General features: G+C 43.3%; 1 protein-coding gene across 5 annotated transcripts in view; it reads right to left on the reverse strand.

The window, feature by feature from the left end:
- Nudt9 (nudix hydrolase 9) overlaps positions 1-14,372 on the reverse strand; it is a 34,402-nt gene that overhangs the window by 2,084 nt on the left and 17,946 nt on the right. For all 5 annotated transcript variants that reach the window (XR_013107811.1, XR_013107809.1, XM_076926324.1 and 2 more), the window contains 6 exons: positions 11,202-11,441; positions 8,837-8,932; positions 7,536-7,622; positions 5,119-5,230; positions 3,516-3,662; positions 1,679-1,763 (listed from right to left, as the gene is read on the reverse strand). Coding sequence is in view for 3 of the 5 variants with exons in the window: in XM_076926323.1 (XP_076782438.1) it covers positions 1,679-1,763; positions 3,516-3,662; positions 5,119-5,230; positions 7,536-7,622; positions 8,837-8,932; positions 11,202-11,441 (767 nt within the window). In the remaining 2 variants the exon portion in view is untranslated. The remainder of the gene's footprint in view (positions 1-1,678; positions 1,764-3,515; positions 3,663-5,118; positions 5,231-7,535; positions 7,623-8,836; positions 8,933-11,201; positions 11,442-14,372) is intronic.

The raw sequence follows: 14,372 nt of genomic DNA on the forward strand, positions 1-14,372 counted from the left end.
CTGAGTGCCAGGCTGGCCCCCAGCTCTATCTGCACTGTAGCCCCGGGCACCTCCACAGCCGTTATGAAGCTGTTACTCAGGATGCCTCCAGCGTCCCATGTTCTATCTGAACCAATAACACCTAGACTTCCTTTTACTCCTCTGACCACTTGATATATCACTCAAAACAAAACTGTTTAGTATTTAAAGACACAGAGTTCAACAGCCACCTCTCTCACAAGAAGAAAGCTGAACTGAAAACAGACAGTTCTCAGATCCAGCAAAGAGCATGGGTCATGGGACACACTGCCACCCCTCGGGCAGAAAGTCCCCTCTTACAGCAGGGAGAGGGGTGGGTCATGGGACACACTGCTACCCCTGGGGCAGAAAATCCCCTCTTACAGCAGGGAGAGGGGAACAGCAACCAGTCTGAAACATACCACTTACTGCCCCCGTGAACAATTATGTTACCAACAAGGGATTGGACGGAAAGAGGACACACCTTAGGTCTTACCAAGGAGTTTCTAAGAGACACCCAAAGGTGCAGGGAGGACAGATCAGTGAGACGAGGGGACAGGTCTATCCCCTATAGCTATGGCAAGGGGATAAGCCAATGGAGCATACTCCTCTGCAGGATAACCTGTAAGGTCCATGCTACTTGCCTTAATTCCTTTTGTTAGACAAACCATGACCAAGCTATACAGGCAAAGCAAACACCTTAGAATGTATGAGCAAAGAATTTTCCTTTTACAGAAAAGGAAAGATCAACCATGCATTGGATACATAATCCACCTTAATCTCTGGAGAAAAGGTCGTGGCTAAAAAGCCTCACAGATAGAGTGGACTGTGCACAGGTAAGCTGCGGAAGCCCCATTCTAAACTCCATCTGCACGCATCTTCTAAGTTCCTGTACTAAGGGATGAACTCAGCATCTTCTTGGAGCTGCTGCAGAGGGAAAGGAAACGGTGCCAGAGTTTCCCAAGGCCAAGGAAAGGCCAAGAGAAAGGAGACCTCCCAAGTCCTGGCTGCCCAATGAGGACAAATGATTAGCATAAGACTGGGCAGCTCAGCAAAGAGCCAGAAGAACACGGAGTTCTCTGAAAGCTGGCCTTGTTTCCTTACTCTACAAAAGAGTGTGAACCACTTGAGACGCCACCCAGCCTGGAGGACACGGCTGATGTATAAAGATCTTAATCATTCTGAAGAAGTGATTCCCTTCTCTTCTGTAGTAACAGAGTCTCTCCTGATAAATTCTTAAACCTAGAGATCAGGAAAGCATGTACTTAACAACACACACGGCAAGCAAACCCAAGGCTGCAGCCCGGGACGGTCATACAGCAAGGTAAATGTAAACGCCATTTTTTACCCCATCACCAAACTGCCCCACCCAGAGTTTTACCTGCTTTTGCAATAATTTCACTAATTAATTGCTGGGTTTACATTGCATTATTCTAGCCTATAATCCAGTCTTAACTTCACATGCCATCAATAGATTAAAGACATTTATTTAGTTTCTGCTGATAAACTGCAAGCTTTGCCCTAAGTACTCCTTTAATGCTAACAATTTCACCTGCAGGTGAACAAGCCTAAGCTCAGTTGATTGGTTTAAGAAGCTACACCCTAGATCCGATGCTATCCTAGTAGACCTCTTGGCTTCAGCTAGTCCTCCTGTTCCAGTCGTATTTGAGTATAAAATTACCTGTTTCATCATGGTAGTTCACAGCTTCTGTCTCCATCCATGCATTGTCAGTGTTCCGAGGGTCATCAACATACCCCTTATATATCTATTTGTAAGAGGAGAGAAAGAACAACAGTCTAGGGTGAGGCCAGAGCAAGTGGACGACAGGCCAGCTTCCTTCCCTAGATTAATACTTGTAAATATCCTGCTGTGCACGTCACACTACTGAACTGGACAGTTTAAATGGTTAAGAGTTTATGTTATATTACATGTTTTTACCACAAAAAAAAATGCTTATAAAGAAATATAAATGGGGGCTGGAGAGATGGCTCAGCAGTTAAGAGCACTGACTGCTCTTCCAGAGGTCCTGAGTTCAATTCCCAGCAACTGCATGGTGGCTCACAACCATCTGTAATGGGATCCGATGCCCTCTTCTGGTGTGTCTGATGACATCTACAGTATACTCACATACATAAATAAACCTTAAATATATATATATGGCACAGAATCAGTAACATAGCTTCATAGGTGTGTTTATATTTCTCAGGGAACAATATTCTCCTTTGAAGTAGTTTTAAAATTCACAAAACCTGCCAGGCGGTGGTGGCACACGCCTTTAATCCCAGCACTTGGGAGGCAGAGGCAGGCGGATTTCTGAGTTCGAGGCCAGCCTGGTCTACAGAGTGAGTGCCAGGACAGCCAGGGATATACAGAGAAACCCTGTCTCGAAAAAACAAAACAAAACAAAAATTCACAAAACCCTCGGAAGCACACGATTTGAGAGGGGCTGAGCATAGCTCAGTGGTGGAACATGTGCAGTGTGCTGGAGGCCCCAAGTTTGACGGCACCAAGGGAAAACTGAGAAGAGTCAATCTGAGCTATACTTTCTACAAAGGTTCCATAATATAAGCATGTTTCTATTTTAATAATTTCTGTGATTATAACTTCATATATTGAAAGGTTTATTATTATTATTGATAAACCTAGATAGATAATATATAAATATTAATATTATATAAATTGAAATGTAAAGCTTATTAATACCAGAAAAAAAATCTAGATCTAGTCATCCAACACAAACGTGGGTAAGACAATCCTGACAGCAGATGTAAAAACAGAAGGTCCCCTTGGGAGACTGAGGAATGGAATTAGGAGACCCAGTACTGGGCTGGAGAGAGCTCAGGCAGTAGGGCGAATGCTGGGCACGCACAGGGAGACCCACCTGCCAACCAGGCCTAACCAATGAGATCTCTGTCTCAACAGCAAGGTAAATGGTACCTGAGGAACAACAACTGAAGAAGTCTTCTCCCCTCAACCGTACCACGGACAGACAGACAGACAGACACATACATATGCACACACGCACATATAAAGACAACCTGGGTTACACAGCAAATACTTAACCAGGCTGAGCTTTGTGTTACAGCCCTTAAAAAAAAAGTTAAGAGATCCCAATTTTGGAAGAAAAACAAAGCAATCAATCCAAATGACAGTCAAAAAGAAAAGAAGCTCTGACATCTCATTATTGACGCCCACAGGCTTTCTGTGGCGTCTTCTTCTACTAACATAGAGTACACAGACAATACAAGCACATAGACATAAACCATAAATCATTAGCAATTTAAAAAAGTGTAAAGTAAATCTAAAATGTAAAGGATTTTTCACAGAAAGCTGAATTTTTGTAAACAACGAGATCTGTTTAATGGATTCTAAGTATGTAAGAAAATAGCCTATTTGTCATGGAGGTCAGCCCTCAGCTAAAAAATGGGGGGTGAGGAAGGAGCAGTACGTGATCACATGAGCTAAGAGACACCAAGGCCCCGCTGCCGCTGCCGGAGCCGACTGAGGAGCTCCTTACCACGAGATGCTCCTGGCTGAAGAGCGCGTGCAGCTTCTCCTCGATCTCCCTCTTCTCCGCACTGGACTTCTGTAACGAGTTCAGGGCTTCCTCACCAAACTCCCTTTTCAGTGTGGCACTGATCTTCTCTCCGGGGTCTACCATCCCCTGCAGTCACAGTTGTGAGAAGCAGTGAGCGTTGGCTCACTCCACACATATTTACCGAGTGGTACAATAAACATGTCTTATAGTATTTGCACAGTGTACTTACCCCCACCCCTCTCTGAAAAGCACTTCTTAAACATTCATTTCTACCAGAAGCAGCCGAGAAAGGCAGCTCACGCAATGGGCCAGTCACCGTACAGCGTTAGGCTATGGCAGACTGGAACAGGCAACGACACTTCCTGATACTTTCCAAACTCAAACTACAAGGCCTAGAGGCAAGGAAACAGCACAGTGGCTCTTCCCACCCACCCACCCGTCTCGTCCATTGCGGCCACAATGGCATCTTTAGAAGAATATACCAGAAGCACCCCCATAAGGGCTGCCTCACCAAGTTTATCCAAAATGTTTCTCCCCAGAACCCACAGATTTTTCCACAGACTCATTCAGCTCCTTCGAGATGTCATTTAAATGTCACTTCCCCTAAATCATCTTTTACTTCCTGCCAGCCTTAGTTTTCTTTATTCATCCACTAGCATAAGATACTTACTCGTCTTAGGACATTGCCTGCCTTTCCCACTTGAACGTAACAAAAGACAGGGCTGTGTGTCATGTGGCTGTTATACACTGTCTACAGTCTTAACCCACAAAGGTAGAGTCAGTCAAGGAGACCAACGGGTCTCAGAATGCAGCAACTACTGCAGCTGCTCCCGTGATCAGAATTTCAAATGGAAATAAAAACCATGAAATCATCACGGTGTGAAAGAAGCTGACTGACCCGGCTCGGTGACCAGCCTATGCTGGATCAGTCGGCTACTGTCTGTAACTCTCCTGGTTTTACACCACAAAGGAAAACATATTCTTGCCCACAGCAGGGTATGTGTAAAGATTGGTGTTCACGTCGGATACCTCCTCAGCCTCACAACATAACTACAAAATCTCTACCACACTGAACACATGCTTTAAAGGACTTCAAGACATCAACGCAAAAGTGCACTCCTCCTGATGGGGACCTGGAACGTCAAGGAAAAGTCCATAACAAGTGTCATCATTTCATTATGTTTAAAAATTCTAAGAATCCAATAAATAATACTAAAAAATATAAAATTGAGTTTAGAGCAGGGGATTGAAATGGACCTTACATAATAAATGCCAGCCATATGCCTGATATTCAAAGGCGCTCTCAGGTAAATACGGCTACCTTCATTTTAAAGACGGGCACCTGGACTCACCCAGCGGCAAGTGCCCAGGACAGAACACAAGCCTCAATCTATCCAGACATTCGTGTTCCTTCCAAAGACGCTAGAATTGTCCTTGAATTCTAAAAGCCTCATGTCATCCTAAGCTTGGTGACAGTGAGCTGAAGGAGCAGATTCCTCACACAGGAGACTGACTCACAGCAAGCAGCCAAGCAGTGAGCAGTGGCCGCCCCAGCAGCCCCAGCAGGGGGCGCCATGCTTACCCCAGGGATTGCCCACTCTCCACAGTCTTTCCTTTTGATGGCAACAAACTGCAAGATGCATTTCCCGGAGACAGGGTGTATGATCTTATTCCCGCTCTCATCCCTTTTCCACCTGTGGACAGGAACACAGAACAGCAAAGGCTTCAGCTTCCACCCTCAATGACATTAGTAAAATGTCTTCTCTAGTACAAAGTACAAATTTACCTAAAATAGGTCCGTTTAAAAACCTGTTTTTATTAGACAAATGCTGTTTACCCAGTTAAGGAAGTTTAGTTCACACAAGGGTGCTGTATTCTCTGTGAGGAAAATTTAGATTATATACAATTCTTACTACTTAAAGTCTGTCAAATTGAAAAAGCTTAAAAACAGAACATGATTTGAAGAAAGGGTTTAGAAGGTGTTGCATGGTGTTTTCCACCGAGAATCCCTTTTAGAAACTGAAATGATAAAACAGACTTGGTGATGCCTCTATTCGTCATGATACCTGTGATACCAGAAAAGCAGAAACTCAGTTTCAGCTGAGTGTAGTGTTCTCAGTTTTTATGCCATCTTAGATTGGGGGTGGGGGACCTCCATCCTATACTAATTTATGTCTTGAATTAAATCCCCCAGTTGGGAAACAATCAGTTCAGAACACATCTCCTCTGAGGACATCATCTGTTCTGAGGACAAATCTCCCTTCCCTTCCTAATCTACACCCCAAACTTCCAGCTCTTTCTAAAAGTGGTCTTCTAGACAAAGGTAAGGATTTTGTTCTTGCAGTAACAACTGGGAAAAGAAGGCCCAGGGGGCGCCTCTCACTGCAGGAAGGCAAGGCTTGTGCAGGCACCCGGTTTGGACAGCTCTCCACATTTCTTTATCTGACTCACAATTCCTCATCAAAGAGCTCAGGTTCTAGAGCAGAGCTAACACCAAAGTGGCACATCATAATAAGAAGCTTCAGACTGAGGAGCACAGTAGACGGGAATAAAAAAATAATTAGTGCAATGTTTGTTTTTAAGATATCAGACCCCGAAGATAAGAAGATAGAAAGCAATGAAACTCGAGGTCTGGCAAGTCAGAGGGAGGCTGGAGCATGAAGCTAAAGGTGCGGGTGAATGTTTATACAGCAGAGTTCTCAAATCCGAGTTTCTAAGAGAGAGAGTATGGCTCACTGGGGAACTCTCTCACTGCCACAGAGATGTGCAGTGACTCAGGCAAGCAAAGTGACCTAAAGGACAGGTGAAATGCTGCCACCATCCGCAGGTGCTGTTTTTCTTTCTGTTGCCTGCCAGATACTTAATAAACTCACTCACTCGAAACCCAAGGTCCAGCTCCCACAGATCCCTCTCCCTGTGCAGCGTTCTCTGGAAAAGGCAGTGACCCTGTGCAAGTAGCGTGCCCCATGGCTCCCTTCAGAGGTAACAGTTTGCAAACAATTTCACTCTTTCAGACATTTGAAACCAGGGGGTAAAAGTGACCCATCCCTTCCTGAGAGACCCTCAAGGTCTTCCCTGTACCTTTCCACTGAAAGCTCTGGATTCTTTTTAATGACTTCCTGACTGCCGTATAAACAAACAGGTTTACTATAGAACACTAAGCCATGCTACTCCAGCTGACTCACAGGCCTATGTTCAGGAAGTCTCTTGCTTTAAGAGGCCACAGTGAATGACTGGCCTGTGTCATCTAGGCCCATATAAGTACACAGTGTGACAGGCACACAATGAGGAAATTGCCTAATGACACATTTCTTGAAACTTGTCTCTAGTGCTGAGCAATGCATGACTGTACTTAGTCATATTTCATGTATTTTATTTCAATTTTTCAACCCTGCAAATGAAACTATAGATTTTCAATGGCCAAAACCTTAATTCATATACTTTTTATACTCTCTAATGTACCTCCTCAGTGCTGAAAAAAAACTGATGTTTAGTAAATATCTTCCAGGTACATTCAAACTTTTGACACTGCAACATGACTTTGTCATTTACAAACCTCATGTTTGAGAAATAGGCTCTCATGTTATCTGTCCCCTGCCCAAAGTCATCTCTTGTTTTAAGTGAGGGTATCATGTTATGCTGGGCCACAATCACTGGGCACAGCATGTAGCTTGTGGGCAATAAGCTGGACATGCTTGGTAGATAATGCGTGGTGCACACCCACAACATAAAACCACAGCTTGATTAACTTATCGATTGCTCACTCTGAGGTTTGAGACAGGCCTCAAATTCATAGCAATTCTCCTGTCTCAGTCTCCCATATATGGAGATTATAAGCAGAAACCACAACACCTAGCTATAGCACATCACTGTGATTTCACATAAAGTCCCATGTTCTTATAGACCAAACACGGGGGGTGGGGGGGTGGGGAGAGCTGACATCTGTAGTTTTCTGATCACTTGGCTCTCTGCTGCCGAAGCATCTTACCCAGTTTTTACCTGGTTATAATAGGATCTGCAGCATGATTTGGACCCCATCTCCCCAGAAGACCCCGGCCAACCAGTCCTGTCCTCCCTGCAGGATTTCTAGGGTAGAAAAGAACGGAAGACCACCATACAATCAATTCAATGCATTCACTTTTAAAAATCTAGCTTGACACAACATGCACGTGTGTACACACAAGTTAATGTGTGTGGGCAGGTGTTCGTGTACATGTGTGCAGGTATGAGCATGACATTAGGCCCAAGGTGTCTCTATCAACAGGTCTCCAGTTTAGTGGGGAAGGGGCAACAAGCCAGTCTAAGGCAGCCTAGCTAGCCAGCTTACCCCTGGGATACCCTGTCTCTGCTCCTTTCTTGAGTCCTTAAGCTACAGGAGCCAGCATGCCTGCCCAGCTCTCCTGTGGGCTCTGGGTGTCCAAACTCCTGTCTCCAAGCCTGTACGAGAGTTTTATCCGACAGGCTATCTTTCCAGCCTGCAACTAACATCGTAATCTAGTCCACAAGACACTCACACCAATGGTTTTTACTGCTGATAAAACTGAGTGACTTTTGGTATGTTTTGTACTAAACTCGAAAGTGTTTTTAAAAAAGTGTCACCAGGATAACTGACAATAACTTTTTTCCCAAAATCACAGGACAGGAATGGGACGTGAGCCAAAGGAGCCTTGATATTAACATTACTGGGTTTTACTTGTCTTTGGAATCGCATTTGTGTGCGTGTGTGTGTGTGTGTGTGTGTGTGTGTGTGTGTGTCTGTGTGTGTGTGTGTCTGTGTGTCTGTGTGTCTGTGTGTCGATCAGAGAGGAACCTATAGGAGTCAATGTCCCCCTCTACCATGTGAGTCCCAGGGATCCAATGCAGGCTGTCAGCCTCCTCTCAGACCTTACCTACTGGGAAATCTCACCCCGACAAAGCTTTATTTTTAGTCTTAACATGGCTTACATGTTTGGATAAATTCTTTCTTTAAGCCATTAGTTCATTTAATAAATAACCACAGAAAACATAAATTTTAATCCTTTTTATAATTTATTCAATGAATTACTTCAACCTTCAAGATAAAATTATGAAACCATACCTTTAATTCTTTAAAAGAATTAAACCTTTTAATTTAATTTAAACTGTCTGTAGCACTTACTAGTTGTATGCAAATTGCTGACACTCTTTCCCAACCTGAGTTCAGTGAAAACGTAATTGCCTCACATATGCACATTCTCACCACGCCTGGCCCTGACAGTCCACTCTGAAAGCCAACACCTTCTCTTCCCTTTGAGACTCAGTCCCTTCACCGCAGCACCTACCTGGGTCTTCCGTTTTCAATCTCGTACAGGCCATTCTGGCTCTTTCTCTCAACATGCCCGTCCTTTTCATTAAATTTGGGAGAGAAGTTGCTTTCACTGCAATGAGAACAACAATGCACATAAAGTAATGATTAGATATCACCCACAGCTTAGCAATAAAACTCACTGCTATTCATAATAAATATAGAAATGGTAAAAATGTTTAGGACTGAGTTCTGACTTACAAATCATCTTATTCAATCAAAAAGGCTCTGGGGCAAAAAACAAAACAAAACAAAACTTTCAGCCAAAGCAGAAAGGGGTGTAATATTTATGAGCGGTGTGGTGCTGACAGGAGGATGGAAGCCCCTCCCACATGAGCAAAAATGTCCGCATGACACCAGCACACAGAACTACACTACAGCAACTGTTGGCTCCACAGATTCCAAATGCAAGACTTCTCTGAACACTCTGATATCTCTACTGTTCCAAAGTAACCTTGATTACTTTAATTTAACACATATTGGTTAATACTGTCAAATATTCATATTAACAAAATTCACAGGGGTGTGAATTTATCCCATCAACTATAAAAGAAATATGATATTTAAAAAGACATAACCCTCTGGAAATGGAGATCCAGACTGAACTGCACGTTTGCTGAGCTGCACCTGCACACTTCTGAAATGAGTGTGCTGACCGCACATATGTTGTGCCTCAACAGAAACACTTTGTAAATAAACAGTATTAAGAAACTTGCAAATAGGCTGGCACACACCTTTAGTCTCTGCTCGGGAGGCAGAGACAAGGGGATCTTTGAGTTTGAGGCCAGCCTGGTCTACAGAGTGAGTTCCAGGACACCCAGGGCAACACAGAGAAACCCTGCCTTAAAAACAAATAAACAAAAACCAAAAAACCAAAACAAACAAACAAAACAAGCCACTCTTGCAAATAGATCGAGAACCCACACAACTCAATGAATTCCTATATAGTTAGCACAAACACTCAGAACAGAAGCTGTGAATTTTTATATTACATTTATACTTTCTATATCAAATATGTTTTATGTACTTATGTCCCACTGAAGCCAGAAACTCCATGAGAGTTAGAAGAAACAAACAGCATAGCTGCGTATGCTCTTTCGTCACTCCAGCTCACCACCTGCACTGGGTCCTTCTCCGTGGCTCACTCTCAGCCGTTCCTCTTGTCTTCACTCCATACCGACCCCCCACACGGACATTTGTTTACATATGGACAAACAGTACCTGATAGACTGGGCTCTTCTCCTACGAGTTACACTGATGCCGTCGGCACGGCAAACAGTGCTGCTTCCTTTTTGTCTTCTGAATTGATACATACTCACTGTAAATATTATAGGTACAGTGATGATCTGATAGTCATAAAACTGTGATTTTAATGTGATGACCACATTAGAGTCATTAGCATTTACATCTTCCTAACACATCTGCCATTTCTTTACATGGAGAACTTCCGAAATTCTCTTCTCTAGCTCTTTTTAGAATCTATAACGAAGTATTGTGAACAGTAACACCCACTATCCCATAAGACAGCAGAACTTACTCCTCCTCCGGACTCTATGTGAGGAGCTGCTGGTTATCCAGTAGTCCACTTCCACTTCCTAGACAGTAGTTAGCACTCTCCTAACATCTACCTCAATCATCTGGTTTGTTTGACTTTTGTTGTTAGAAGTGCTGGGGTTGGTGGGTCAACCTTGTTGGAGGTCAGCCCCAGGATTCTCATCTACTCTTTGAAGAGCCTCTTACTGGCTTGGAACTGGCCAAACATGCTGGGCTGCTAACCGAGCTCCGGGATCCCAACCTTGCCTTTCCAGCACTGGGGTTACAAGCCCATGCCGTCCCTCCACCCATGCCATCCATCTGTCCATCCACCCTTGCCGTCCCCCTGCCCATGCTGTCCCTCCTGGCTTCTTCCATTGGTGCTGGAGTCCAATTGCTTTCACAACATACAGGCTCAACATCGGGTTTTGGTAATCGGAAAAAGAGTCTGACAGATGTTCTCATCACCTCAAAATCCAGCCTAGCTCTGTCAGGAACAACAGAGGTACACAAGTGTTAACCCAACGAGCACATGCAAACAATATCACAGGCTGTTATTACTCCAAAACTGCAGCAATTTCAAACCAAAATAGATTCACCTCGCCTATTAGGGGAAGTCTTCACAAAACTCGGTGAAGAATAAACAAGCAGGGACTGGTCAGTTTGGGCAAATTCAAGCAAATGCAGAAACTGAATTCTAACAACACCCAGCATGGATTAAAGTGATTTTTTTTTTCAAATATCAAATGATAACTTAAAACCCCGACTTTCCATAAGTCTTAGACCCAGTTACCTACTTATCTGCTCACCTGATCTGCGGGTCCGCCCACTGGGGTCCAGCCAAGACAGAGACCGCGGTGTACTCCACTGGGTTGTAGTCTTGCCACTCAACAAGCCAGCCCACCTTCTCATTCGGAACCTGACTTCGCTCAACTTTTGAACCTGGGTAAGGAGATGTCCGGGCCTTGTTGTGGGAATTCTCTTTGGCACCATTAGAACCAGACATGATGTTGGCTTTAAGGTGAAACCCACAGGATGGAAATGGGTTTCTAGGGAGAGAAAAACAAGAAAAACATTTTATAGACATTCCAAAAGCACATGAATTAAAGGACGTACACCAAAGATTCCTGAAACATTTTTGAATTTCAAAAACGTGTAAAAATCAGAAAATAACACAACGGCGATTGCCTGTGTGTATTGCTCTTCCGGAGGACCCAAGTGCGACTCCTAACACCTAAGTCACACAGCTCACAACCACCTATAACTCCAGTTCTGGAGTATCCAAGGCCTCTGACCTCTGAGGGCACCTGCACTTCTATCCACAAAACACACACGCATTAAAATACAAAAATAAACTTTTTTCCAAATCAAAAAGTTCAAGTTTAAAAACATCCACGAAAGATTTTTCAAACATGAATATTTTTTAAATAGCTAAATCTGGACTGGAGAGAAAACTCAGAAAAATGCTTGCCACACAAGCATGGGAAACTGAGTTTAGAGCCCCAGTGCCAGCACAGACACTGGGCATGCAAGCACTTATCTGTCACCACACCCTGAAGACAGAGCAGGCAGAGAAAGATCAATAACCAACCAGCCTAGCCTTCAGGTAAGCTCCGGGTTTAGTAAGAGACCCATCGTGGCAAGGGACTAAGGAAGACATCCAATATCAACCTCTGGCTGCTACACACACACACACACACACACACACACACTAGCACGTATATATACATACAAACTAGTTAATCTTATTAACTGTTGTCTACTGGCTACAGTTATTTTAGCAGAGAAAATGGCAGAACTTTTGTTTTCTGTTCTTTTAGGAAAGGGGCATATGTTCTGAGAACTCAGACATGAACACAAATACAAGCAGGAGTTTATAAATAAATTTACTAAAAAGCTTATATGCAAGTCTGTGCAGACATGAGTTTTCAGCTCATTTGAGTGACACTCACTGGTGTGACTGCTGAGTCCCTTCAACACAGCAAGATTGTTTTTTGTAAGAAACTTCAAACTGTTTGCTCTGCCTGCCTTCAGGAGGCTCCATCCCATTGTCTGTCTACAGATTTAAGTGTAAGGCAAGCTGTTTGCTGTCACAGCATAAGAGAGTCCCCTGCTGCTTCATTTGCATGTACCCTGCATCCACAAGGCAGATCCACAGCCCTAAGAGGCTGGGAGCATGTGTGAGGTAGGCTTACACTTGTTAAGTAAAGTGAAAGGTGCAGTCCCTGAGCAGTGGGGACAGCCAGGGAGCCCACCAGATCAGAGCCAGCCTGGCCTGCTCAGCAAAACTGCCTCACAAACAAATGAAAGTGGTACTACGTTTTCCTTACTTCCCTATCTGATGGCATGCTTGCTTCAGCTGCTACAGATCTGGAAATTGAAGTTACAAATTCTCTGAAAAATGAAACTCTTCCCCACTCAAGCACTCAAAAATAAGTGTGTGAAACACTCGTGTTTGTCTGAATTAGCTGGAGAGATGACACTTCTGCTAGGACAGCTACTTACCCAATCACCATGGACTAGAGTCCAGAGACCAGTACTGATGATATAAGAAGTCAGGCATCCCACACATATCTCTAACTCCAGGTGGAGCGTTGGGGCACAGAGATAAAAAGATCCAGCCTAGCCAGAGTTCAGGTTCAGGGAGAGAATCTCTCTCAAAGAAGTAGGCAGACAGTAGGTGCAGACACATACAACCGTGCACACGCGCACACACACACACACGAATACGCATACACAAAACACCCAAAAATATTTAAAAAAAAATAAATAAATGTCAAAGTATAACCAGACTATGCATCTTCTCCACAGAGGAGTGCTAATCTATTTACATCTGCTCTCCAATATGAGACAGTGCTGGCTATTTGAACAAGAATATGCACATATACAGAGCCTAAGTCTTTTTTATTGCATTACAAGACTGTGTAATTAAGAGATGGAAATTAGAAAATTAATATGCATCTTACAAAGCAAAGACCAGTTCCTAAGACAGAAAGAAAGAAAGAAAGAAAGAAAGAAAGAAAGAAAGGGAGAAAGAAAGGGAGAAAGGGAGAAAGAAAGAAAGGAAGGGAGAAAGAAAGAAAGAAGAGAGAAAGAAAGAAAGAAGAGAGAAAGAAAGAAAAGAAATCCAATTGCTGCATGCTGCTATAAACTGAAGAAAATCTTCAATACTATAATTTATAAGAAATAAGTGTACAGCTGCAAGGACTCTTCTAAACACTGGAAATACCGTCCACTCATCTGACCCACACAAATCCTTGCTACGGAAATCAGTCTGATATTTCCTATTGCACCTCTGCTTCATTTTTAGGTCACACGTGTTACATGTGAGCACATTAACAAATGTACATCACTGATGAAACCTGTTGAGAAACGGGAACCTGACTTTTCCAGTTTTTACTAATAAAGAGCTTTGAAATTAGGTAAATCACAAATTCGAACTACAAAACTATTGTGCTCTGGATTTCCCTCCATTGTTGTCACAAAATTGTTTTTAATATTTTTTATTCACTTACTCTTAGAGAATTCTATACATATAGATCTCTCACACTGGAAACACATGTGTATACACACACACAAATGTATTTTGATCATATCAGCCCCCCCCAACTCCTCCCAGCTTCCCACCCCATCAGTCATGTTCTCCTACATTTTTATATTTTATTTTTGATTGCATGTGTGTGTTCGTGCATGGGTCCTGCACAAGGGGACAGTGATGGCAATGAAGCAGGTGTTTACACCTAACATGGGAGCTGAGAATGAACAGGGAGTCCACTAGAACTCTCAACTGCTGAGCTATCTCTCCAGCCCCCTCTTACTCCTCCTTCTGTTTCTTTTTAGATAACCTTTTTAGATAGTCTAATTAGTGCTATCTACAAGGGTGTAGAATGTGGCCAATCGATGAGGGGCCACACCCCTAAAGAAAACTCTTTTGTTACACGTCTTTTGTTTCTCGACAGATGTTTTACAATAAATATTAG

The sequence above is a fragment of the Arvicanthis niloticus genome, chromosome 27 (genome assembly GCF_011762505.2).
Source record: "Arvicanthis niloticus isolate mArvNil1 chromosome 27, mArvNil1.pat.X, whole genome shotgun sequence".
NCBI classification, from domain to species: Eukaryota; Metazoa; Chordata; class Mammalia; order Rodentia; family Muridae; genus Arvicanthis; species Arvicanthis niloticus.